Raw genomic sequence first — 26,533 nt, 5'->3', positions numbered from 1 at the left:
TCCACTTAAGCATTATTATAACAAGTGGGCTTGGCGTTCTCTGTTTATATTCCTTGCATTATAATTTTCCCCACTTTTTGTTTGTCTTGCCCAGAGAAAGAATGAACGCATTTTAAAGTATAATTTGCTCAAATGACATTTTATTGACTTATCGGGTTTCTTCTTCACAAAAATAGGAACATCCATAGTATTGGCTTTCATACAATGAACTCTGTATTTTAAGTCTTTGAAAAGTAAAGGAGCTCTGAGTGGATGGAATAAGGGTAATTGTTGACTTCTGGCAGTATACTAATGAGGTCCATTCTCTGAAATACAGTTGGACCAATGGCAGTACGTACTGTATATAAGGGAAGGACACCGGTGTTGTGCCAACTAGTTTGGAAGTTCGAATGAGTTCTTAAACTAGGTTTAATGTTAGCACTCTGTTAATCTGTTAACTCTCAATTCACCACATAAATTCAAATGAACATTTCACACAATGTGCTATATGTGGCATCACTGCATCATTCTACTTCAAGGCAACAATGGCTGAGTTTTGACATACCAAACATTTAAATCTGTCATATTGAATCAAATTCAGTTAGCCCTAATTCCAAAGCATCTATAGGTTTTTCTGTAATATTTTGCTGTACCAGACAGCTATTGTGTGTGTACATCACATTACTGGTCTACATATTTTCAAAAAGAAAACTGAAAAGACTTGACTGAACATCTCATGACAAATCTCGAGGAAGAGAACACTGATGATGTGCTAAACCAATGTGGACTTTGGCTGTGCAAGAACTGATATATATATATATATTATATGTATATATCACATCACACTGTTTTATAATCTTGTGCTGAAATACCATTTTACATCGAGGTCTATGAGCCCTTTTGGCTGAATTGTATAATTTATCACATGGGAAAGTAATTGAGATATGTTGGCCATACAGTCTACAAAATTTACCAAACAATTATTGAAATGTTTATATTAAACTACTGGTTATAAAGAAGGAATTGGTCATAATTTAACTACCAGCGTACTGTACGTCTTCCATTCCTCTGATTCTATTATAAGCCAACACCGAACCAGACAACAAACATAAAAACAGGTTTGTCAGTGAAATGTTGGGTTGTTAAACTCGTCAAGTATGAGGTAATCTGATGGTCCACAAGAAGCCTTCACCTAGAGTCCAAAGGAACATGAGCTAAGTATTTGTAACTCAGTCACAGAGGGAGACATTGTATCAAATTGAACCTATGCTGGTTCTGTCCCCTCTTGGTTAAAAACAAAACAAAAAAACATTGGATATGATGCAAAGGTGCCAGGTGTACTTTAAGGGGCCTGGTATTTTGAAGCACCTTGAATTGTTGCCTTCTTCTCCAAGCAGGGAGGGTGTCACTCTTTGAGGAGCAATAGTCTTACAATGATGTTCATGTTTGCTCCCCCCTGCCCCCTTCAGTGGCATTTTGTTCCAACTGAAGCACCAGCTGGAGCATAAACATGTACACAATATAGACATTTAGACCCGGTCACATGACTACAGCTAAGAGAATACAATCTTTTGGTCCATTAAAATGACCAAAGTATGAAACGGGGGGGAAAAAAAACACCTCACCCATACAGAGGATCACTGATAATTGGAGTCAAACAAATGACAACCGGACGGACAGCAGCAGACTGATCCTGCGTTTGAACAATTAACATAACTGAGCTGCTTTACAAAGGATAAAAAAAACAAAAAAAACTAAACATGGTTCTTGTCACCGAAGGTGAATCCGGCGTGCCTGCTCACACCGAAATCTCATAGGTGGTGCCTCCCACCCCAGTCACCTTTTTGACGTTACCGTGGCGATTGGGACTGCCTGTGACACCCTTGGCACTGGGGTGGCAATCCATCTGGCCATTAACTTTCATGGCCTCTCTGAATGGAAAGAAAAAAGCAACAGATGGGGTTCAACTCAGAGATGCTACACAAGTCAAAGGTTATTGGTCTATGGAGAGTGAAGAATAAGAGATGAAGGGTTGGAGGAACATGCCTCAGTTGTCCAGATGGAATGGAAATGCAGAAGCAAGAGTGTTGCACATGAATTTGTAAAGACATGCAAAAAGAAGAAGGAATGGAAAGTCGCAACTTTATTAATCTGACAGTCATTGAAGAATACAAAACTTTTTTTCTAAGGCAGAAAATAATCCATTCATAGAACACATTGATGAATTTAGATGAAACTTAACCCCTTACCATTCCTGTTTTTGTGCTCGCTGAACCTGCAGATTGTATCTTAAAATGAATGTTAAAATGTCCAGGAACTCAGTTTTTAAACGGCGTATTACATGACAAGGTGGCGTATTACATGACAAGGTGGTGCAAATCCCTCGCAAACTCCTCAACTTTCCAGGATTCGGTATGCGGGACAGCAATATAGAGTTTGCCGGGGAATTTGCGCCATCTTGTGGTTACTAGCCCGGTCATGCGATACAGTATTTAAAAAAAACTAGTTATTGGAGATTTGAATAATGCCTAATATTCTACGTTACAATTATATCTGCAGACTCAGCGAGCACTTAATTCAGACAGCTGCAAGCACATAAAACTGGAATGGTAAAGGGTTTCATGGATAAATAAACAGTAAGACAAAAACATTGTACACTTAATGCTACATGCTTGAAAGAGGTACAGACTAGAGCTCAGGAAGTCAATGGGAGCAGGAGGGGATAGTTGTGTAAGCCCAACCCCCCTTCCCTTCCTGGCTCAGGGCATGCATGCGGTACCAGAGGGCTAGGATTCATACCTTGCCCCCCCCAGGCGAGGTGAGTCCATCCTCTCCTGGACACTCATGTACGAGAGTTTCTGCTGGGAGTAGGATGGCGATCGGTGCATGGCAGGGGAGTGGGGGTGGGGGCGGTGGGCAGGGGAGCGATAAAAGCCCTCTGGGCCTGAGACCCTTCCAAGGTTGTTGTTGGTACTAATGTGATCTGTGTGTAAAGAGCTGGATGAAGTCCTAGGTGCTCGGCCCATAGTGGAGCCGGCCTGGCAGAGGACAGGGGTTCTCTGGCCGTAATTCAGCCCGACCCCCATTAGGTTGTCCCTGGAGCCTCCATAGGCCGGAGGTGTCGGCCCTCTGGAACCGGCACAGCGAGGGCCATCCGGATAGCAGGGGTTTGGTGGGAGGCCATACCCCCCGGAGCCCTCAAACACACCAGAGTCCTGGGCATAGATATGCGTCTGGGAATGCCCGTGTAACATGTGGCGCTTCTCTCTTGCCTCCATTTCCTTCCGCTCTTGGATGGAGGCCATGATTGTTTGGGAGAGGTTGTCGTAGCGCACTGGGGATGAGTCCCTGTCCCGAAGGTGAGGAGAGTGACGGCCCACCACCCTGGATGACAAAACTGGACTGTAGGTGGCGGTAACCTGTTGTCTCTGCATCTCAGGATCCCGCCTGTGGCACATTTTAGTGGGCAGGTAGGGCGAGTGGAACCCTACTGGAGGCACACCGCGGTGGGCCAAGCACTCACTGGCGGTGGGTGGGGTGCTACTGGGGTTCAGCAGGCTGTCATAGGATAGACTTCCGTTACGGTTGGAGAGCGTGTTGGGAGAAAAGACGTTCTTATAAGGGGTTGAGGTGACAGTCTGAGGCTGCAGACCCACGAGCTGACCCTTCTCCGATCGTTGGTGAGCCTGCTTCAGGCTATGAGTCCGAGAGTTGAGCGGGTCAGAGTCCAGCTGGAAAGGGGAGGACTTGAAAGTGCGGTGAAGGGGAGCATTAGTATACTCTGGCAGATCTAAGTTTGGTTCAGATCGATAGTCGTGGCCACGAGCACCCTCTTCCAAGATGGCTGAGGAATTTTGGTCATCGGACATGACAATCTGATGAGAAAACACAAGGCATGACTAGTAGATGCATTTATTTACTGCCTTTATTTCTATTTTGCCTTAATTTTACCTTGTCCCCTGCAGTATGATAGTGGACTTTCGGCATGGTGCCAAAGGACGGTCTGAATTTGTACATAGCTGGAGTGGACGGGTGGGTCTTACCAGACAGTGAGCTTTCTACAGATTGATAAACAGAGAAAAGCAATATTGTGAACATTACCAAGATTATATCAGCTGTTGACAAATGAATTACTCAGTACAATGCAGAGAGAGAGTGATACAGACAAAGTGATACACAGAGAGAGAGAGAGAGAGAGAGAGAGAGAGAGAGAGAGAGAGAGAGAGAGAGAGAGAGAGAGAGAGAGAGAGATTCAGACAAAGCGATACAGAGAGTGAATTTGATTGTTGATGTGTTTGAACAAGAGTGGCAGGCTGCTGCAGTACATAAAACTACCACCAGGTCGCGGTGTTGCTCCTTGGGGCAGGGCAAACTGTTCCCTCCCTGACATAATGCACCAAGACACGGGGTCTCTGGAGGGAACCCACCATGTGTTCGTGCGAGCATGTGTGCCAACACGAGATTAATGACGTTGATATTTCACAAGGTTTAAAAGCAACAAATCACAACTGCACAGGGACCGCTGCATAAACAACACAATGACCGGACAGAGCCAAAGAGGCTGGGATTTAAGGGACACTCCACAGATACTTGATGAGGTACACCTGCACAATCTGTGATATGATTCAATACAAGAGCTACATTGAAAACATTATTTACCAAGATTGTAGTTTTTGCAGTGGTGTAAAGTCTGAACAGTAATTGACGAGTTGGACGGAGAACTGAGATGTGGGATTTTGGTGGTTCTTACCCTCACTGGAGGTCAGATGGTTTTTCAGCTGGTTGTACCTGTCAGCTTTCGGTGGCAATGGCGGCTGCGTTTCTTTTTCATCCAGGCCATCGAGGCTACATTTGGACTATGTGGACAAGAACAGAGTGTCAAGAACATCCTTGAGCAGGTGGCTGAACAACAGGTGTGATAGTGTGCGTATTGGCGGGAGAAATTTATCTGTCTTGGTGGCGCAATCGCAGTCACAAGCATATCGGGCAGGCACATGCTGCAATTACTCTCATGCGGCAATAAAAAGGGGGAAAAGCTGTAGATTGAGTATAAAACTCTCACCTTAGAGCTGATAATGGTGCCATGGATGCCATTGTCATTGACCTTGATGGCGATTTGCCTGTCTGAGAGGTCTGGTCGAATAAATGGAGGTTGAATTTTGAGGTGGGGCTTCTTTTGTGGGTCAAATATGTACCTGCATTGTAAAAGACAAAAAGCATGATCCCTTTCATCGTCTACCATTTTAGAACACACACGTATGCATGCACACGCACGTACGCACGCAACACACACGCACATACACGCACGCGTACACACCCACGCATCTTACCTTGGCCCCTGAGGACTACACAAGACATACTCAACATTGCCACAACAACCTCTAGTGAAGGGATTTACTCCTCCACGAAACTTGCCCGTTACCTGAGGAACAAAAAACCTTGTTTAGAGTTTTGACCATCATGTTTCAGCACAGACCGGTATTATGACAAACATCGACTGTTGCTTTTCTTTCTATTTCATTATTGTGTTTGGGAGCCCTATTAATCCAATGTGTCCCTCACTTGTTCATTTGTGGTTCGACCTCGCGCCACAAGCACCATGTGGAAACCCGTGAGACCCATGACAGGAATAAAGAAAAGCCCTGCGATACACATCACCACCAATCTGTGTTCAACGGTTAAGCAAAGCAAAAAAATTAGCTCACAAAACAACTGATCAAAAAGTGGTAAAGGGATTGTTAAAAGGATACGTGATGGTGGTGTGCAGAGCTCCCAGTTTCTCTTGGTGGTGGAGCACGAAAATGAGACCAAAGGTGAAAACTCCCATCATGTGGATGCTCAAAGAGAGCAGGAAGAGGAAGAAGTAGCGGTAATTTCTGCGTCCAATGCAGTTGTTGACCCAAGGACAGTGATGGTCAAAGTCCTACGAATAAGAAAGACATGTTTTATTTCAAGGGGAAATCAACCCCAAAATGTTCTTTACAATGCATGTGCCCATGGACTACTTTAAACACGGCAGTCTGATTAATATTGCATTTGTGGGATACGAGTTAAGAAGTAAAATTAATCCGGTTTTATCTAGGCATGTTGTTGGGCAGCCAAAGGGGTCCTTTTGCCATCTGTCACCCACACAATCACAGACGAGTATAAACTGTTCTAATTATTTAAAAAGATGAATGGTAATAAAAAATTGCTAGCAATTTCTCTATTTTTCAAAAGTGAAGGCAATTTGTAATTCTAGTATTGACACATAAAGTCCATCCACAATTTGTCTTTGTGGGCCACATAAAATGATGTGGCGGGCCGTATCTGGCCCCTGGGCTTTGGTTTTGACACCTATGGTTTACACACTAGTCGTTTAGCTTCATACGGTCCTTATATCGTCCATTTCAAATACTACTTGAAAATGTATTTATCACAAAAAAAAACTGAGGTCCATGACCAAACCGCGTTAGACAGAAAGTCGCGTAGGATCAAAGCGAGTAAAATCGAGATTTAGGTGTAGTTCTACAAATAATGTGAAGAAAAGTAAAGAGTGACACTAAACACTATTCTAGCCTAATACATGCATTTGGCATTGATACATTTTTGTGTTAAGATTCTTATAAAAATTGCACCTGAAGCAGACATATTGCATAAAGTTAATGAATAGCTTTCAAAACCATTAAATGGCAGGATAATTTTCCAGCACACACTGTTCCGAGGTGCGGTGGTTAGGACTTCCACAGCGTACTACAATTGAGAGCCTTGCTGTGGTTAAATATGTATTCATATTCTCAAACACATTTCTCGACACCCACCTCCACGCAATTGTCACAGACACTGCAGTGTGAGCAGCGAGGTGGTCTGTAGAAGTGACAGGTGGCACACCACTTCATCCGAACCTGAATGCCCTTGATCTCCACATTCTTGTAGAGAGGTGCCCGGAAATCATCGTCTTTGTCTTCATCCTCGTCCGCTGTGCATACACGAACAAAGTCAGGCAAGGGATTTTGGAGCGCTTTTTAGGTTATTCAAAAAAAACAGCAGTCATTATTGTCACAGTTAAACAAAAACATAACCTCTAATGTGCTTTTTAGGCTAGTTGTCACACATAGACAATTATTCAAACAACAAAACAATTATTTATAGTAGCAGCTGTTTGTAATATTTTTCAAAAAAGGAAAAATTCTCCCTTCCAGCCCTGTATTATATTTATAGTCATGAACATGGACCGATTTAAAGGGTTTATTCTGCTGCACAGCATAAATTCATAGAGCTACCGCTTTTCCCAATAACTCTATCTGAGGATTAAGTTTGCTGGTGAAAAAAAAAAATCAAACCATTGAGTATACATAAAGCAAATGCCGCAAACTCAGTGAAATGGCATTTGGCATCTATCTGCTGCACATCATAAATTGCTTGGGGAGTTGGAGGATAGTATGTGGCATGTACCATAGAAATACAAGCATGAAACTAACTACGTATGCTACGGTGACGACTTGCCATTACCAAAGTGGCAATTCCCTTAGTCACTGTGTCAAATGTCTCAACAGAACAAATGGCTAACGATAAAATAAATTAACATCAGCTTTGTGGTTCTGAATTCAAAAAGCTGAATGATTTCAGTGATTCTCTCCGCAAACACAAGTTCTTACAAAAATGATTTCAGTGGCTTGGTTGACAGCAGTGTTTTTGTAAACCCAAAGATCCACAGTGATTCTTATGGTCTTGGAAAATAATCAGTCTTGCGTGAAGCTTATTGCTTAACATTTTGTCAAATTTCCTCTGTAAAAATAGAAGGAACTGTTGCAGAGGGCTGCACACAAACCTCTGGGGTAGACACCAGGGTCCATGAAGGTCGCCATGCTGAAGTTGGCCAAGACAAAGAGGAAGACAAAGCCATTGTAGAGAGGGACGATAGGTGAAATCACCTTGGTCAACCAGGGGCACCTGAAGGAACAAATAAAGCTCAATTTCTTGGTTTCTATGTGTTGTGTTTTCATCTCTGCGTAGCCTGCAATCTTAAGTGAGCCTTTGTTCTTGTTTTAAAAAAAACAAATCAATAACCATCACAGGTAACATGATTCCTGGGAGCAAAATAGTACAGGGTGATGTGATTTGATTTCACAAAAACAAGCATGATACAGCAGTGACAAAAAATACAGAAATTAGAGATGTCGAGACAACCACCCGTAAACAAGCTCCGTTTAAGGTGGTATTAAAACGTGTAGGCCCACACTCTTGTTTCCTAGCATTAAATTACCACTGCAACTACTATAGGCGACTTTGGAACCAGTTGATGAGTCTTTATTTTTATTTCCTTGTTAACATTTACATTACATCATTTCCACAGTGCGGATCAATTAGTGTGGTCCCTTAATGCTTCTACTGCCTTTTCACCATATACAGCCCGGCCCGAGCCATGATTACAATTTGCATGAGCACGGACGTTTTCTTTTGGCCGCAGGCCGCCCCTCAGTCATTCAAGCAATGTTATTCGTGTGAGTTCCGCCCAAGATCAAAATAGGTCAAAACTAAGATCAAAAGATGATGGATGGACACAGAGTGAAAGAAGAATCACACTTGCTTCATGCTTCTTGGCTTTGAGACTGAATGTTTTGGCTTGGTTGTATTTTCAGGTACACTCGCTGAATGATACACGCATTGATGCTGGACCTGATTTGTATTGACTTGATTCTTATGGGAAAGGGAATAAAGTCAACCACATGTATTACCTGAGTAACTGATGGAATAAGCGATGGGTTCATTGATTCATTCAATTTCGAAAGGATTACCATTTACACAGTGAAAAATGTTACAAGTGAGCAAGATAGAAAAGCAATTTTTCTGGCTGCTAAAAATTCAGGATTTGTGTCTTCAGACGAGCCAGAAGCGAGATGAGAAAATTAAGTGCAACTGCCAGAATCTATTTTGAATTCAGCCCGCAGACAGCGTAGCGACTGAGAAAATAGTTGAGATAACAGTTATTGGTTAATTGGTTTGCAGGTATAAGTAACTATAGAGAACATCGAACATTATTTATGTTGGAGAATTCTCTGCAGTAATCAAAATGTTTATAAAAATAGGATGAAGCGGATATGATTAGCATTGAAATTGCCTGGATGGCAAAAGAGGAGCATATAAACAACACTGATGCAAATAATATAAAAGAAGCTCAGAAAAATCAGCTTGCATCCCTGGCTTTTGAAGAAGGGAAGAGGAAAGGCAGACAAAAGAAGGATTAAAGAAGTATAATCCGCATCTTGGTCCTCATGCTGGCAGAGTGATACATTTCCTCTGTGTGAAAAACAGTCAGATATGATATATCGATATGAGCCAGCAAATTATAAGAAAGCTGGATTTACTAAATATAAATGACCCTTTGATTATACCTATTTGTTTAGAAAGGAAGCAATTTGTGAAAGATTTAATGTAGCTATGACATCTTCAGAATGTTCGGAAATATTCAGTCAGGATAGAACCTAGTGTATGTACACTTGTAACACTACTAAAAGCATTTTTCATTTCTGCCAACTAAAATGAAGAATTCCTGTTTTATAAGATTTGACAGAACAATGACAAGAGAACTGAGAAGGCAAGTTTGGAGCAGCAAGGTTCACTGTACGTATTTCCATCTGACTTTGGCTCACTGCTAATCTGCTTTCTTGTAATTGCATTAGAGGTTTGTTTAGAATGAAATGCAGTGCTTTGCTCCTTCATGCTACCATTTCACATTTCAATGACCTGATTTAACAGGGAACTCACCCCCCCCAAATTTTCTTTATAATAATATGTTCAAGTCTCAAGTCACAACCAATCACAATTCAGCATCAGAAAAGTCTTGTGAAGAAAAAGGGGTTTTGGACCAGTCAAAGGTTTATGTAAAAGTCTACAAACTGCGTAATGTTTTCGATATGTGCTTTGACTCTTAACTTGAAGGGAGGCAGGGCAATAGATTTTGTTTGATTTTGCCAAAGTGGATTTTGAACTGATAAGCAAAAGCTCAGTTTGAGACTGAACCAAGTTTTGGTAAGGGAAGATGGTGGAAGAGAATTAGTGCTAAACAATTATGAACTAATTTCGATTTGTTTTCTTTCAATATTGCAATCGTCATTTAATATCCAATTATTTTTTCAAGGTTCCGTCTATCACATACATTAGGTTTTGAGGAGATATGTAGGTGGTTGTAATTCCCCCAATGGAAGCAATGCCTGGGAAATTTTCTGAGGATGACTTAGTGGGAGATGATAAATGGCAAAGAGGAGAGGGCCAAGAACGTGGCATAGTCTGAGCTCACCTGACAGATGGATGGATCATGGATGGATGGATGGATGGATTTAGTCTGTCTGTAGACAGCAGTGCTGGACACCACAATATTAGTACATGGTGTGTCCAGGAAATTTCTGTACTAATTTTGAAGCCATTATTTTGTGTCACACCCATTAAATATTGTGAATTGCAAAACTGTGATTCAAGGGTAGCTGGAAATGATGCTGATGATCATCTGACTTTCATCACTCAGGAACAAAACACGAGCCAAAGTCCCTGATGTCAGAGTGTGAAGTCTGAGTTAGCACTATGGGAGTCGACGGGACATATTTTAAACGTTCGATAATTAATGCAAGTAATCCCATTTGAGGGAACAATGGGTGTGTGCTTGTAAATGCTTGTGTCAAGGTACCTCTAACATCCATGTTTGTGTAGCATGAGAAACGTACTATTCTCTTCCAATTCAATCATTTCAAATAAGAGGACACATCTTCATTGCTGCCAAACTCAGTTCAGAGCACAGCCATGGGTCAACCGGAATGAATGAGGCTCATAAGCCAAAGACTAAAGGCTTTACTCGAGGTGTACAGCTACTATGTTCGGGTATCTTGACCACAGTAGTAAGGTCACTGAACACTGCTAAAGTGCAGCTGGTGCCGGAATCTGTGTGTAAATGTAAAGCTCTCCCAGCCAGAAATATGTAACAGTGTGAAACCCAAGCTGGGTATTACATTCGAGAGGCCGGATTGTGACTAGCTGCATAAGCGGTGCTCAGACTGGGCCACTCAGGGAAGTAAATCCGACAGAAGTTGTCTTGTGTCACATTCCTAAACCTCTCCTTCAACAGAACCTGCAACTGTGGCCATTGCCAAGGCAGGGGAAGCCCCCAAGGCTCTTTCAGAAATTGTTTTGCATAGTGTGCCACAAAGATAAGGGATTGGATTCAATAGCTTTTGCATACATAAGGCACCCAGAAACATATATAGCCTACAGTAAATGTCATAAATATTAAGTTATAAAATGACTGTTGCAATGACTACCACAACCCCCCACAGTATTGTTACACAAAAACAATCAATAAAATAAAAAATCTTTTTAGAAAGATCCATGTTTAAATAGACTTGAAAATAACTGGCAAACAACGTATGAAAGGTCAGTCGTTGGTGACGTTCCTTCACAAAGAAACACTACTTTTGATACTTTCTTTTGTCCACAGTTACTATAGCAACCGTCCTTTGCAGCTTTCAGTGTCTGACGAGGTTTCAAACTGGGTATATACTTGTATTGTTAATATTGTACTGCAAATACAGTAGTAAATTAAAGATGGCAATACTCCTCACTAAAATGTACATTTCTCTGCCTTTTGATTGTTTATAAAGACATAAAGTGCATAATGTATGCACCTTTCCAACTTTATTTAACAGGATACTTGTTTAGTGGTTTTAAGCAGTAAAAAGTTAATATTTTGTGAAGTAGATAACATTAGTTTTCATGTACAATTAACACCTTTAAGAACATTTTGCCACTTACTGTCGACTGAAAATAGCATCACATGCTCAGGCTTTAGGTAACAAGCAATCACAACCCATGTGACAATCGCAATGCCATCATTACCTGAGCACATTTTCAGTTGAATGCAAAATGTTTCATTATAAAATAATCACCATAATATCTACTTTTAAATGGGTAAATAAGTTTCCCTTGGGATTAATTTGACATTATACACAGGCTTAAATTTTACAGTCCTAAACCTTAATGAAATGGAGACAACAAAACTAGAGCTATTTTTTGAAAACTCGAGTTAAAGGAGTTTCACTATTAGATGTTACAAATGGTTGAACACATCAATTTTAATCTCATTGACTACATTTATCATCAAATGTCATGACATTAATTCTTCGCCAGGACTTAACAAGAACCCATCGACATAGTCCGTATCGACAGAAGATGGGAAGAGTAACTGACTGAGGTTGTTGACCTTTATTGCACGAGCCTAAATGAACAATGACCATCCACCATGTAGTTGTAGTCCATCCAAACCTCTTCAGCTCAGTGCAAGACTGTTTTGGCTGTTACCTGCTAGTGCCATCTGCACACGCTTCAATCCCAACCAGTGAGGTCAGTCCGATTCGCTCAGCACCTCCTACGGGAAGCCGAGATTGAGCGGGACTGAATAAACATGGCGCAAACACACGCGCTCCCGAGAACAGAGCAATCCTCTCAGCCCGCAGCTGACACCATGTTGACGGGTTTTAATAAGGCTGAGCGTGTTGTTTGTAAAAGCTGACGATCACCGATGTGACTTGCGTTAAATATAAATGGGACAAATAGGAGTTCTCTGAACAAACTTGTCGAGTAAAAGAGGCATACTTGTTCTTCCTTGTCACAGTAATATAAGATTAGACTGCATTATAAATGACATTGGGCACAATTATGTGCTGCTTGGTGGGCAATGCTGGCACCATAACGGAGCAGCTGCTCGCCTTACGTTCAGAATGTTTTTTTTTACTGAAATAACAACCACCCAAGCAAAAAAAAAGCAAGTCATTTAATTGCACAGCTCCCTTTTTTACCACTGCTATCAACCCTGATATATTTGAACATTTTTGCTGCTGCACGGCTAATCAGCTTAATGAACAATTCGTCAATCAGTTTAAAGCACTAGGCCAAATCCTGTGTGGGGCAGGTTGGCCGAAAAACAAACATGCACGTGCCCCCCCACCACCACCAAAACTGCATATCGCAATTCATGATATTGGGGGTTTACTAAGCACTAAAAACTTTTATTGTCATTGAATTTGTCTTGGTTAAAACTGCAAAGTGCAAAGAATTATAGACTTGGTCTTAACTGGCTGCAGCAACAGGACAGAGTTCTTTAATATGTCAACCTGAATTTATCAAATGCAAATATTCTTCCAACCATTTAGCCACATCTTTCGTCATACGTCATATTTCATCCATGCCGAGAGTGGAACCTCCAAAGTTGAATGTTTCCGAAGTCATATAATTTGGGGTTTAACCAAAATATGTGAGAAAAGAAGTCTCGCACAAACTTTGAGGTCAGAAATATCATGAGATTTTAACACATTTTATGAAACTTCAGCTCTGTCAGCAAAAGGTCAAAGAAATGAACTACACAAATGCTTCACTTATTTCTGGACTTGTATGAGAGTTAAGAATAAAAAAGTCTCATTATTTCCATGTTCACTATCAAAAGTTTTATTTTAAATTCAAATTTTGCTGTACTTTTTTTCTGTCTTATCATAGTGGTAGTTGATTTATTGCTTGTTCCATGAATAAATACTTTGTGATGACAACAGTTTGCATCAGGAATTGATTATTTCGATACTTGATTTATAAATAATAAAAGTAATTACTGGTGCAGACGACCAGCATCAGGGAATGCATTTTTATTTATTTTTTTTAAAATGTTTTCGCAATTTACACTCATATTTTTTTCTACAAGAATAGTTGGTGACGTTTTTGCAAGCATTACGTTAAAGCCTCGATGAAGGTCTGTGCCCACGGCATTCATGCTTGAACATGGACAACAATGTATTGTTTTTAAGTTGTAACCCCGAGTAAGCGGTGGAGACTGCAAGTCATTTATTTTTACTGTGTCGCCACTAGTGTTTGAGACCGGGCTACGATCCAGCGTGATTCATACTCCCTCGGAGAGGTCCCGTCTCAGAACGGGACATCACCCAGACAGGGTCACTGTGCCTAGGCGAGACAGAATGACTGAAGCAGCACATTAGAGCAACTCTGCCAAGCACATCGCAACATTACTGTAGAATCGTAAATCCACAAAGTCCCTCTCTTGAATGTAAAGAAGAAACTGCCGCTTTAAGGAAAGGTACACTGCAGCAACATCAACCCTGAATTGCAACACACAACTAGTGAGAAGAGAGCTCCCAAAATGTCAGTTGTATGAAGCTTGGCAACTTCCACAGTGCTAATTATAGTATGTAGCTTTAACTCTTTCTGTGACATGCGACAATTCCATTTCAATTCTATGCAAAGCTGCACTGACAAATACCTCCTCCATCTCTCTGATTTAGAGCTTTCAAAGTAAGCCCGGTGACTCCGTTGGACTGGGTCATAAGAAAAATTGTAATATAAAAATGATTAACCCTAAGCAATCATATACGATGCCATAAGGCTCAGTGCGTGGATTGAAAGATAAAAAGATTGAGGTCACTGTCAGATTGAATATAGATTTAAGTCGAAATGTCGCAACTGGGGCAGTTCGATGACAAATTTTAAGACCGGTATTACTAATACACATAATTGAAATGCAAATGGATGTTACTGATTAAGATGACTGCTTGATGGAAAGATTAGCTGTGTCAATTAAGTCTGACAAATGTCATGTGTTGTCATTTGTTCAAAGATACATCATCCAATCATTTTAGAGTGTGTAGCCTACAACAGTATTAATTGTAGAACACCAAATATTCCCTTTTAGATAAGACAGTTGGAACAAAAAGGTATTAAAAAAATGGTTACGTGACATTACTACGACTCATTAAATGATCATCATGAAGCATTTCTATGTAAATGATTGACTCTTAGCAATGCACAACAAAAGTAGAAGAGTTATCTAAAAGTATAATTCATGGGAGTGTGAAGAAAAAATGAACGCTAATAGTTGATGACTATTGATGTTCACCAAACTGCTTGCTTCCAAAATGCTTAAAAACGTCGTCCTCTTTATTTCTAATGAATTGTGCTAGCAAGTAACTCGACTTAACTCCCCTTTCCAAAAAAAAAAGCATCCATTTGGCATGAAAAGTAAAATCCAATTGAGATTCATGAGCTGTCAATCTGGTTTTAATCTTCACAAGTGAAGTACTTACAGTGTCAAAATGTGGTGCTGATTTATTCCATTCAAATTACACCAGCAACTTTAAAGCCACTAAATATGAAAATCCAGTAACGCTAGTTTTAGAGGATTAAACCATGGAATTTTATTAATTTAGAAAATCCTGAGCAGAAATTATTAAATTGCGCGGATTTAACATGAATCAACGTCATCTCCTGTGACCGTGCTACATTGATGTAGCCAAACGGGCTGAAGCAACAAATTTACTGAGGATAAAAATGTTCTTCAATTATAGCTCAGAACCGCTCTTATTCCCTTCCAGCATTCCTTCCCTCAGTTGTTCCCCTTAATCCATCTTGATTCCTGAAGTGGAGGCAGGTGCTTTCACTTCCCCGGAGCACTTCTTTTCCACCTCGTCTAAACATCAGTGGCCTCCTTCACATCTTCTTCAGGGATTTTAATTGCAGATTGTCATACTGAGCTTTTTTCCCCCCCAATGCCTGAAGGATGGTGACGTCAGTCAGCTGATGGGAGGTTTGTCTCACACACATATACATGCATGCAAACGCATATATAGTACACCTTGCAATAATCATATGCAAACATCATATGCACGAGCACAATTTGCTATTGTGGATCTCGCGCACGTCCGTTTACAGAGCCGGAGAATAGAAAATCAGGGCGCGGAGTCTCAGAGGAGATGGAGTATGGCAGCTTGGCGATGATGTCATACTGTAGCTCCCCTTTATTTGATTGTTTGAAATGTGCGACTGGATATTTTGCAAGCTTTTCCAGCAAATGTAGTCTACCGCGTCTTGGACACGTTGGGATGAGGTTCAACGTCCTACAAGCTTGCAGAGGAAACAAAGAGAGCCATTGATATAGTGAGCCGCAAGCACCAAGACAAAACAATGATTCTTTTAGGCCACAGTGGCTGGCGGCACTGGGCAGGGTCTCCCCAGTGTTCTATGGGAACGTGGGAACAAAGAGGGGTCCAGACTGAGGTGGGGGGTGCGGTCAATAAATTTGGATGACCTGCTGTCAATGGAGGCTCTGTAGCTGCAGCATACAGCAGATTATAGCTCTCGACAGCACAAGTGCACATACATGAGTGGGGGCATTCACGTCAAAACTGTTTACATCATTGATATTGCAACAGTGTTAACATTTAACGGGAGACCGTCAGTGTGTTCTTTCACAACTTGAGCCGATTCACACGCCACTGCTGATCATCCAGCCGATTCAAACCTTTTGCCAGGGGATGTAAGTAAATATAGGTTGTGTAAGTAAATATAGACTGTTTGTGCTAAAGCCCCACTGGGGCAAAGTGTACAAAAAATAGCCTCCATTCTTCCACAAATCGGTTAAAAAGGATTTCTACTCTGAATTATGCTGAAAATTAGCACTTGTGCTATAACACTAAAAACAGTGCATCTGATTTTTGTCCAATGTTATTGTGATGTCCATATCAGATAAATAAATAAATAAAGTAAGTACATTTTTCAAAAATACAGAATTGCTGCCTTCATAAACAAATGCATTAAAAGCAGTTTAATGAGGCTGACCTTTCCAGATTATTAGCTGCTCTGAGGCATGAGAGGATCCGGTAAACAGTTTATGAAAAGGTGTTGACTTGCGAGCTGCCGGCTGGTTTCTTCCCTTATTACGAAGATTCCACTCAATGTCCCCGATACTCGGGCCATGCCATCTGCTCGATTTCAATAAGGTGCTGACAGTTTGGTGAATTGTGCTTTAATGAAATTGTGGCGCAATGTCTAAAGTCTGATCCGCTTATCAAGGTGCCGAGATCCTTTTGTCCCTGTAACCATGGCAAGCTGGAGATGGAAAACCAGAGCTTTGCCTATATGCAGACATGAAAGTATTCATTCTTGAGCCTACCCTCAAGAGTCTGTCAGCAAACAGCCCATGAAAACTAAAGCCAACTACCTCGCCCAAAAATGAACTTCGCAAAGTTTACTCAAGTGTATGATTGTGACTCAAAATTGGAATCTAAACATGTTTATACAGTTTCGACCTTATTCTCACCTGCACAGTCAGAGCCACCTCATTATCACTAGACCCTGCCTGAGGCTCATTCCTATTAGGGCCATTCACCTCTTAATGTATCCTGGTTTCATTCAGTGTGAATGCTTTTCAGCCTAGTTGTCGTAGTAATTAACACAGTTACGTAAGCATTTGCATGTCTGAGTTGGCAAATAGCAAACAAGAATTTCACCAACAGCATTTTCTCCCAGTTGGTCGAGGGAAGGATAATTAGCGCTACAGCCCACAGACTCACGCCAGAGAACCACTCACTTAAAAGTATATAGTATACAGTATATACACTCTGAGGCAGTCATTAGGGCATAGGGTGTGGTGGGAGTACGTCCCATCTGAACCAAAATAGAGCTCTGCTCCCTACTAATCCCAGATGAACAGGTGCTTCTATTTCAAGGACCAAATCCTCTCCAATCCACCCACGAGAATGCCATTGCTTTCGCTCCTCTAGCAACAGCATTGTGTGCACACTTCTTCTCAAACTGAGAGACAAAAGCGCCACATCCTGCAAAATCCGTGAGGAAAGTCAACTGAGGAACAAATCAGTCTCAGTCTCACAATGCTGGGAAAAACAATGGTGAAATGTTTACGCAACAAATTTCTATTTTCATGTTACCCAAAGCACTTTTAGGAGGATGCCATAGTCATGCATCCTCATAAGAATTATGATGCAGATGGTCATGTAAGGACAGTAACATTCACATACTGGTGACAAACTATCAGGAGAAACAACATGTTGTATGAATATTAGACAATGGCCAAAAGACTTTGGACCAAGGAATGGGGGTACATATACTATGTGTAAGTCACAAGTCTTATGTCTTAACATTTTCCTCACCGTTTCAAGCAAATCCCAAGTTACTGTGAAAAAAAACATCAATGACAACATATAGAATTAAAGATAATATGAACACATTTGTTATTTCACCAGTAGCCCCTTGCAAAAGGTTGGTGAAATTTGCTGTACGGAATATTCATTCATCCATTTTTTTTTACCATTTATGCTGTTAAGCGTTGCGGGTGAGCGGGAGCCTAACCCTTCTGACTTCAGCTGAAAGGTGAATGAACCACTCGACGGGTGGCCCGTCAGTCGCAGAACACACATATTGTGCATACTATAGAGATTCATTTTCGATTCATTTGATTCCAACCATGTTTTAGTTCTACCAATTAACCAGAACCAAACACCACAAAAGGAGGGGTGGGGTTGGAAATTCAAGTTATACTAGGACAAAATATTATTCAAGAAGATATAAACAAGAAAGTAAGAATAAAGACCCTTTTGAATCACCCATCAAATTTTAGCTCAAAGTGTTGTGAATCGAGCAGTAGTCTACTACAAAGGACTACAAGCCACACAAAGCAGTAGTAATATATGCAATACATGCAATGTAACTAAATAAATACAATGAAATACATGAAAATGACCTAGCGACACATTAAAAGACAGGTACAACATGAAGGTCTTCAAAACTCATGAGTTATCTATAACCTGAAGTAGGATAAACTTGTTTTCAAAAGATGTGTGTGATGGAGGTTTTTGGTGCAACCAGGGAGCCAATTAAGGACGGCAATGATCTAGTCAGAGTATTGAAACAGCACTGTTTTATCATCTCTATCAACATCACCTACCGTTTTACAAAGTCAACATCACAGAAACAAAAAGCCCAGCTTGTCCTTGGGAAGCTGAGGCGTCATACTTGAGACTTGATTCTCAATTAAAAAGGAACATTAGTACCGTATTTTCCGCACTATAAGGCGCACCGAAAAACCTCAAATTTTCTCAAAAGCCGAGAGTGTGCCTTATAATCAGGTGGGCCTTATATATGGACCAATATTGAGCCACTACAGCAGGCGTGTCCAAAGTCCGGCCCGCGGCATGTATATATCTTATATATGGACAAAGTTTTAAAATGGGCCATTCATTGAAGGTGCGCCTTATAATCCGGTGCGCCTTATAGTGCGGAAAATACGGTAAGCTAAAGTGCAGAATATCACTACATGCATATTTTGCATTATAACTCAGTCCCAAGCACAGATTGTGAAGTGCACATTACCTTCTGCTACACGTATTCATAAATAAAAATGATGCGTGGAAACAAATGCATAATCACACCTAAAGTGGAGGTACAAATACAAGGTTGTTTCAAAAACTCCACCGCTGTGTAAAGAGAGCAAAACATACGTACATACAGACATGGCAAATACATGCCCTTGTAATTCCGCAGTATTATTCGTATAGTAGCTGTTTACATAGCCTTGATGTATCTAATGATAACGCTTGCTGACCTGTGCATTCAGAAAGAAACATGCATATGTTTTGCTTACAGCGGAGAAACACAGTTTTCTTTATAGAAGCAGCCGAGTTAGAACTTTCCTCAATAGAATACTCCCCCTCCCGATCCAGAAAGCAATTTGTCTCATTTCCAGTATCTCCAAGCTTCTCCACTGACCCTGACAGAAAGGCCCAAGGCATGGTTTGAAAGCTCTCCCAAGAACCAGTTGGGTCTGGATGTAGCTTTGAATGCAGAAAAGATAACCACACTACTCCTACCATGTTAAAAATGTGTGGATGTGTCAAGGAAGAAGCAGACATACTGTAATTTCTATTGTAGCGGTACAAATGTTAAGTGGGAATACGGTTGACAGAGCCCTGGGGGCCGTCTGAGAACGCAGCTATTCACACAAGCACAATCGCAACCTTTCTAGATATGAATTTTGTGCTGTGGCTTTTTTTGTACTCAAAATGCATTGCAATGCAACAACCCAGAAACATTCACAAAGGATAAAAAGGACAGAGTGTATGGGATGTTGTTCCAAGCTGACTAAAAAGCCCTGTTAGCTTTCTGTGGCCTAACTTGATGACTTCACCATGAAGAGAAGAGGTCAAGACCTAGATTTAACAGTTTCAGGCTTTGATGCTGCTCTGTACTAACTGTAGAATGCCTATTTCTGCAAATCTAAAGTTTGCACATTTTCCCATTCATCATATTTTTTTATATGCGCCCAATATCGGTCGTGGTTCTTAACTGGGTGCCAGCCAATAGCAAGACACATACTGATAAGTGCCATTCACACTTCTTAAAATGTAATCTAAGTCAAGCTTACGATGATTAAATTACTCCCATTGAACAAAAGGTACAATGCTGTAAGAATGACAAGTTGGGTCAAGAGAATAGTAGTATAAATAAATATACTATATGGGAGTATAAATCGGTTAGTTGAATTTATGTAGAATGTGACAGAAACAAATAAAACGATTAAAAAAGACACTATAACCATTTTGACAACCCAACATAGACAAATATATATAAAATCAAGAAATAGAACAAATATTCCATTCCAAAATACTGTGTGCGTGTGTCTGTATGTGTGCGTGCATGTGTGCGTGCATGTGTGCGATGTGAGGGTCTTCATAAGCATTTCTGTGTTCAGGAGAGAAAATGTCACATGATGGGATGCCTTTGAATCCTGATCAGTTTGCATCCACCTTGCTGGGTTATAAATAGCACAATCTCGAGCCCAAAAAAGACTTAATTGGAGCGAAATTTATCTTAGTGACTGCCAATGCTCAGCACTTTTTTGACAGTTGCTGGCGGTGGAGGGCGAGAGGCTCATTCTGTCTGCGGTGCTAATTGTTCCTCTTTCAGCCTCTGGCACTTGTTTCATCTCTGAGCCATAAATCATAATGAGAGAGCTGTGCATAGGTCTAAAATCACCTATACATGACTGATTCGTGGCTCGATTAATTTCATCAGACAAGAGCTTTTTTTCATCTGCACGTTAGACCGGCATAGCATGCTCTTCAATGTGGCACCTTCCTCACTTCACACTAACAAGCATGAAAGCTTTACTGTAAACATTTTATGAATGATGGCTCTTACTAAAGAGGTCCGTAGACACAGTCTGTCTTTCACGAGGCAACAAGTCTCTTTTTCATTCTGCATAACCTTCCGGGAGTCTGGATTATCCCCTTAGCCCAGTTGCTTTTGCGCCATGAAGAAAGTGAACGGTTCATGAGTCTGAACGTTTTAAGTGCACACTTATTTGCCGGCAGAGGAGAAAAGCAGACGTCAGGACGCAGCCCTTCCTTCACTGAAATGAATGAATGGAGGTACTATTGAGGCCGGATGGTCAGCCCACAGTGAAAAATATGACGAGCCAGCAGCAGGTAAGAGAAAGAGGCTTCTACAGAGGACAGGCTTTATGAGAGGGATGTGAAGCTCAAACAAATTCCGTGTCCTCGTAAATGTTAAATGACTGCATGACAGTATTTTCACGTTCCAAAGGTTATAGCTGCTCTTAAAACTGACGAAATGCACTATCACAACAGGTGAGGCGACAAGAAATAAAGTCAGCCTGAAGTTTTGCTGGAAGTGACTATTGCTCGACTATTTTTTTTTTTTGGTGACTATTTAAGAATTCATGAGCCCCCAAGGCACATTTTCATAGGGAAGTTGTTTTAGTAACTTCTTTGTATTTAATTGGCCTGAGGTATTCTCATTTAGAAAAAAAAATCCTACAACTTCACACTGTAGTTGGAATCCCTTTTGTCGATTCATACACAGTCACATAAATAATAAACTTAAAATGTGAATTCAATCAGTGCAGTGCTAGTGTTTGCACCATTAAGCACCATCAAGTGCTCCTTAGCTGTGAAAATGACAACAGGTCCATATTATTTGAATGCAGGCAATAGAGTAATATAGCAGCAATACATATCAGTGGTAATCAGCAAATGTATGAAACTCCTCAGTGTCCATGTACCGTATTTTCCGGACTATAAGGCGCACCTAAAAACCTCAAATATTCTCAAAAGCCGACAGTGCGCCTTATAATCCGGTGCGCCTTATATATGGACCAAATTCCTAAATTTAAACTTTCCCGAAGCATTGTGTCATGAAATCAATCACAAGTGGCCCGCTGAAGACTATGAATCATGAATCAAAAAGACTATGGATCATTATTTTGTGATTATAATTTGTTGCGTCTGAAGTTGAAATAAAAAAGATAAAATGGAGAATGATTTGATTTGGATTAAAAATCTGACATTAATGGTGCGCCTTATAGTCCAGTGCGCCTTATATAAGGACAAAGTTTTAAAATGGGCCATTCAGTGAAGGTGCGCCTTATAGTCCGGTGCGCCTTATAGCCCGGAAAATACGGTAGATTAACATCAAAACTTTTTTCTTTTCATCTCAACTGAAGCTTCAGTGGAGAAGCACAAATGCCAGCAGAGCCGGTTCGAGTAGCTCTTTCCTCCTCATTCAAATATCGGAAAAGGACCACAAAGTGGAATGCCATGTTGAAAGTGTGAAGGTCACTTCTAAAAGCTTGACTTTTTGTCAGAACTGAAGGAAAATGCCAGACGGTCATGCGGGAGAGCTTACTCATTAAATTAAAATTACAAATGTAACACCCTGTGAGTTTCTACTGTAACACACCAAGCCTTCTAGTCGCGTTCTTTTCAGTTCCACTTCCCCAAGAGTGCACACTCAAGTGCCTTTAATGGTAATTCACACAAGCATGTCTTGTATACGTGTCACCAGGTCCCTACGCTATTAGGAAGGCGCACGTCTATATAGTATAACATGGCAAAATGTGTTTTACATAAAGAAGAGCTTAGCTTGGGATGCGCCGATACCGCTTTTGTCAGTCAAATTTTTGTCTAGCTCTAACATTTGAGAGCTTTTGTTAAATCCTAAAATTTGACAGTTTGGCAATAACGAGTACTGATACTTGAAAACGCCTTTATGTCTTGCAGACAGGATGAAAATGTGTTTTATTTAAATCAAATGTAACTCAAAAACACAACATTTCTTGAACATGGCATGTGTTTTACTTAAATATTCCACATTTTTGAGGGCCAATTGTCATTACAAACGGACAACATACACAGAAAAATGAAAATTAAAACTACAAGAATGTATAACTTACTAAATAAAGCATTCCAATACAGGTTTATTCCCTTTCTAATTTGTTGTACGATACTGTACAGAATATTTTTTTTACAGTCTATCTGATTGTAGGTCACAGAACTGTTTACGGGACTGCTGGTGTAAACATAATGACGACTTCAGTAGACCACAAGCCAACATTTATTATATGTAGATTATAAATTATGTAGCAATGAACAAAATACAATGATACTTTAATTGTCAAAATCGAATTAATTAATCGGCAATTAATCGGTTATCAAAGTAATCGACAACTGCTTTAATAATCAAGTGATTGTTTAGAGCCATTTTTGACTTCAGAATCTTCCAAATCCTCTAATGTCAGCCTCTCAACAGCAATTATTCATTATTTGTATTATTTCATGAAAAGAAACAAATGATCTTTTGTGTTTCATCAAAACAAACATCGGCTTTTACTATGGAAAATAATAACCGCACGAGTAACTGAAAAAAAGTTTCAAAAAGTTCTACTCTTATTGAAAGTTATTTTGAGCACGTTGCATGGTAAAGTGAAAAAGTGTAGATAATATGATCATCTAATAACTATTCTGGACCATAGACGGAACACAACTCACCACAGTGCGCCCACGGAGTGGCTTGGTTGACAGGCCTCGCAAAACTTTAAGCTTGGCGGTCATCACCGCAACTCACAGGGCGGACTGGTTATTATTCATTTTGCAGAACTAAATTTACAGTTGCCTCAAAGTGTTGTCATTCATGGCTTATATGATTCCTCCCAGTAAGTTACATATACAGTGTCAGGCTGGTGATGTGGTATCGGTGCGGACAGGATCAGAGAACTTTTATGACACCATTTATTGATATCATCCCTGGTTACAACATCATGCAAAAGTGAAACTAATGTTTTCTGGTCATTTTACTGTTTGTGCAAGCATTGATGACATGCCGAGAGGACTCTCCTGACAATATAGTATGGTTTTGTTGCAGTCTGAACCAGAGCCTAAACAGTACTATTGAAATAAAATGAATTAAAACATCAAACTCTATCTTGTTGCAGCTACAAAGAACAAAGACAAAGTTTCCACGGAAGACGGTGAAATATTTATATCTGCTAAATGTAAGAGGACCTTGTTCTATTTCAGTCGGCCGGCTGAACTGTCATTCAGCAATATTTAACTGACACACATTCAGGCACTTGCATGCAACGAAGCACTTTTAGACCACATCACAAGAGGTGTTGCTGAGCTAGTTTAAGACCCCTTCAATCCAAACCCCAGATGAGGAAGCAGACCTGTTCATGAAGCATTCCGACTTCAACAGCATTTGCAGTGAACACATTGATTTACGCCGGCCCAGTGACATAATGGAAGAGTTCAATAATTCTCATATAATTACATGCAGATGACGCAAAATGCGCTACCCACCGGTGAGCAATCAAGGGCTGTAGTGCTTCGGGAGTTATCGGTGGTACGAAGCATGAAAAAGATCCAGCAATCATGGGAATTCTAGGTTTTGTAGATCAGTTGCTCAACACACGCAGGCACCCACGTACACATTTTCTATTGCTTATTCTGTTTGTGGTTATTGTTGAGCTGGAGCCACAAGGGTGTTACACCTTGGATTGTCCACCAGTAGTTACGTTTTAAAAGATTCAATCAAATTAAAAAGCAGTCATATTATAATAGTAACACAGCTTATTCACGACAAAAAGGATTGTGGTAGTGGTTGATTTGTGCAAACAGACTTCATGATGTTGATGCTGGACCGAGAAACTGTCGACACTAAAAATATACATCTACCCTCTAATGAAAGCAATTTGGAGAAAAGTCCATTATAACAGAGTTTCAAACTGTGAGGCTGCAGACTGGTATAAGGCTAAATGTCATTTGGCCATACAGAGACCGAAAAAAAAAACTATCTATCTAAATTATCTATATGCAGGCCATGGAGGAGCATCCCGCAAATGCTCAAATGGTCAGTCTGGGCCACCCAGTGGTGGGCACCGGCCATTTTGTCAGCATCTGAAAGAAGTCCTATTTTGAAAAGCAGGCTCACTAGTTTTCTGCAGCATGTTGCACAGACGGAATTTTCATCAGAATGCCATGTTTAAACTAGTGGGAGCACATACAACATATTACTGTAAAGAAAATTTGGGAGTTGACCTCCGCTTTAAGATAGTTACACTGCGCATGGGTATTAGTCAGGGAAAACAAAACCCTCAGTGTTTCCTTGCTACGTTTTAACATCGAGCCGTCACAGGTCACGCACAAACGCACACTTGCATGAACCGTCACAAATGAGGCCAGTTCAAGCTGGTTCAGCACAGATCCCTCAGGTTGACCTGCATTGTGACTCAACTGTTGACTTTTGATGACCCGGCGGTTTCACACATGCTTGCCAACAATGTCGATTTTGGGTCTAAATGACTACAAATGCGAGGCAAAGACAGTTCCTATTTTCTCTCAACAACTTCTGTTTTAGGCCCAAAGTTCACCTCTGGCCTATATGGTCTCAATGACAAAATCACTTACTAAGACAAACAGTTCCAATTGACAGAATCCATCGGCATCATGGTGGTTCATTATAGCTTTTTAATGTACTATTAACAAATTAATCTCTTTTTGGCTAGGATAATCGAATGACAATGTAGAAAATGTTCCAATTTGTTTTTCTCTAGCTTTGACATGATAATCAGCCGCTACAGCTCGACAAATGTCTATATGTATTACATCTATACACTGTTACGCCAAGTGCATGCATGTTGAGCAACTCGGATCCTGATTATCTCAGTCAAGCTACTGTATAGTGATCGAGCCTTGGCAGCAACTACCCACGTGTGCTCCATTTGCCAAATGCAGTAAAAGGGGAGAGAACACGCTCCCTCATCCTACTAAAAAGTCAGCAGTATTCAAACTGGATTCAAACTGTGTTCTTCTGACGTTGTTTTAACATAACAAGCCAACATCTCAGCCCCTTTTGCATTGCCCTCCAAAGCCTACTTTTTTTTTTTTTTTTACAGGGATCTGTGAAGTTTAACACCAAAGACTCACAATTATAGCTTTGTTGCGTTGAAAGCAACTGTCACAGCCCTGTACGAATTGTATACATCACACCAGAAGCTGGCACTGACGTCGTGTAATGATTTGTTTGTAGGAAGTCTCGTAGCTGTGTTAATATACAGACAGGCAGTGATTGGGATTATTTATTCATTCCCTAGTCCATAGGTGTCAAACTCAAGGCCCGGGGGACAGATGTGGCCAGCCACATCATTTTATGTGGCCCGCAAAGACAAATTTTGCATCGACTTTGTGTCATTACTAAAATTACAAATTGTCTTCACTTTTAAAAAATAGAGACATTGCTAGCAATTTTTATTACCATTCGCCTTTTTAAAATTTTTGAAAAAAGTTTACTTGTCTCTGATTTCAAAACTAGTTATTCATCAGTCTATACTATATGTATATAGAAGACAGTCATAATGGCCCTCCAAGCAAAACTATAA

At 40.5% G+C, this 26,533-nt stretch overlaps 1 protein-coding gene and 1 long non-coding RNA gene across 2 annotated transcripts in view; one reads left to right on the top strand and one right to left on the bottom strand.

Annotated features, from left to right (window-relative positions):
* Positions 1–120: 120 nt before the first annotated feature.
* zdhhc8b (zinc finger DHHC-type palmitoyltransferase 8b) overlaps positions 121–26,533 on the bottom strand; it is a 36,155-nt gene continuing 9,742 nt past the window's right edge. Inside the window, exons 2-11 of the mRNA XM_037258414.1 lie at positions 7,790–7,911; positions 6,780–6,937; positions 5,730–5,902; positions 5,542–5,644; positions 5,310–5,401; positions 5,042–5,174; positions 4,730–4,835; positions 3,931–4,037; positions 2,779–3,854; positions 121–1,910 (exon numbers count right to left, since the gene is read on the bottom strand). Of these exons, the coding sequence (XP_037114309.1) occupies positions 1,778–1,910; positions 2,779–3,854; positions 3,931–4,037; positions 4,730–4,835; positions 5,042–5,174; positions 5,310–5,401; positions 5,542–5,644; positions 5,730–5,902; positions 6,780–6,937; positions 7,790–7,911 (2,203 nt within the window). The 3' untranslated portion in view covers positions 121–1,777. The remainder of the gene's footprint in view (positions 1,911–2,778; positions 3,855–3,930; positions 4,038–4,729; positions 4,836–5,041; positions 5,175–5,309; positions 5,402–5,541; positions 5,645–5,729; positions 5,903–6,779; positions 6,938–7,789; positions 7,912–26,533) is intronic.
* Positions 4,348–7,945, top strand: LOC119126896. The gene is made up of 3 exons (XR_005098724.1): positions 4,348–4,577; positions 4,815–4,892; positions 7,759–7,945. It is a non-coding gene; the product is annotated as an uncharacterized LOC119126896 (long non-coding RNA).

The sequence above is a fragment of the Syngnathus acus genome, chromosome 9 (genome assembly GCF_901709675.1).
Source record: "Syngnathus acus chromosome 9, fSynAcu1.2, whole genome shotgun sequence".
Lineage (NCBI taxonomy): Eukaryota > Metazoa > Chordata > Actinopteri > Syngnathiformes > Syngnathidae > Syngnathus > Syngnathus acus.
This window is presented reverse-complemented; position numbering and strand designations above follow the sequence as displayed.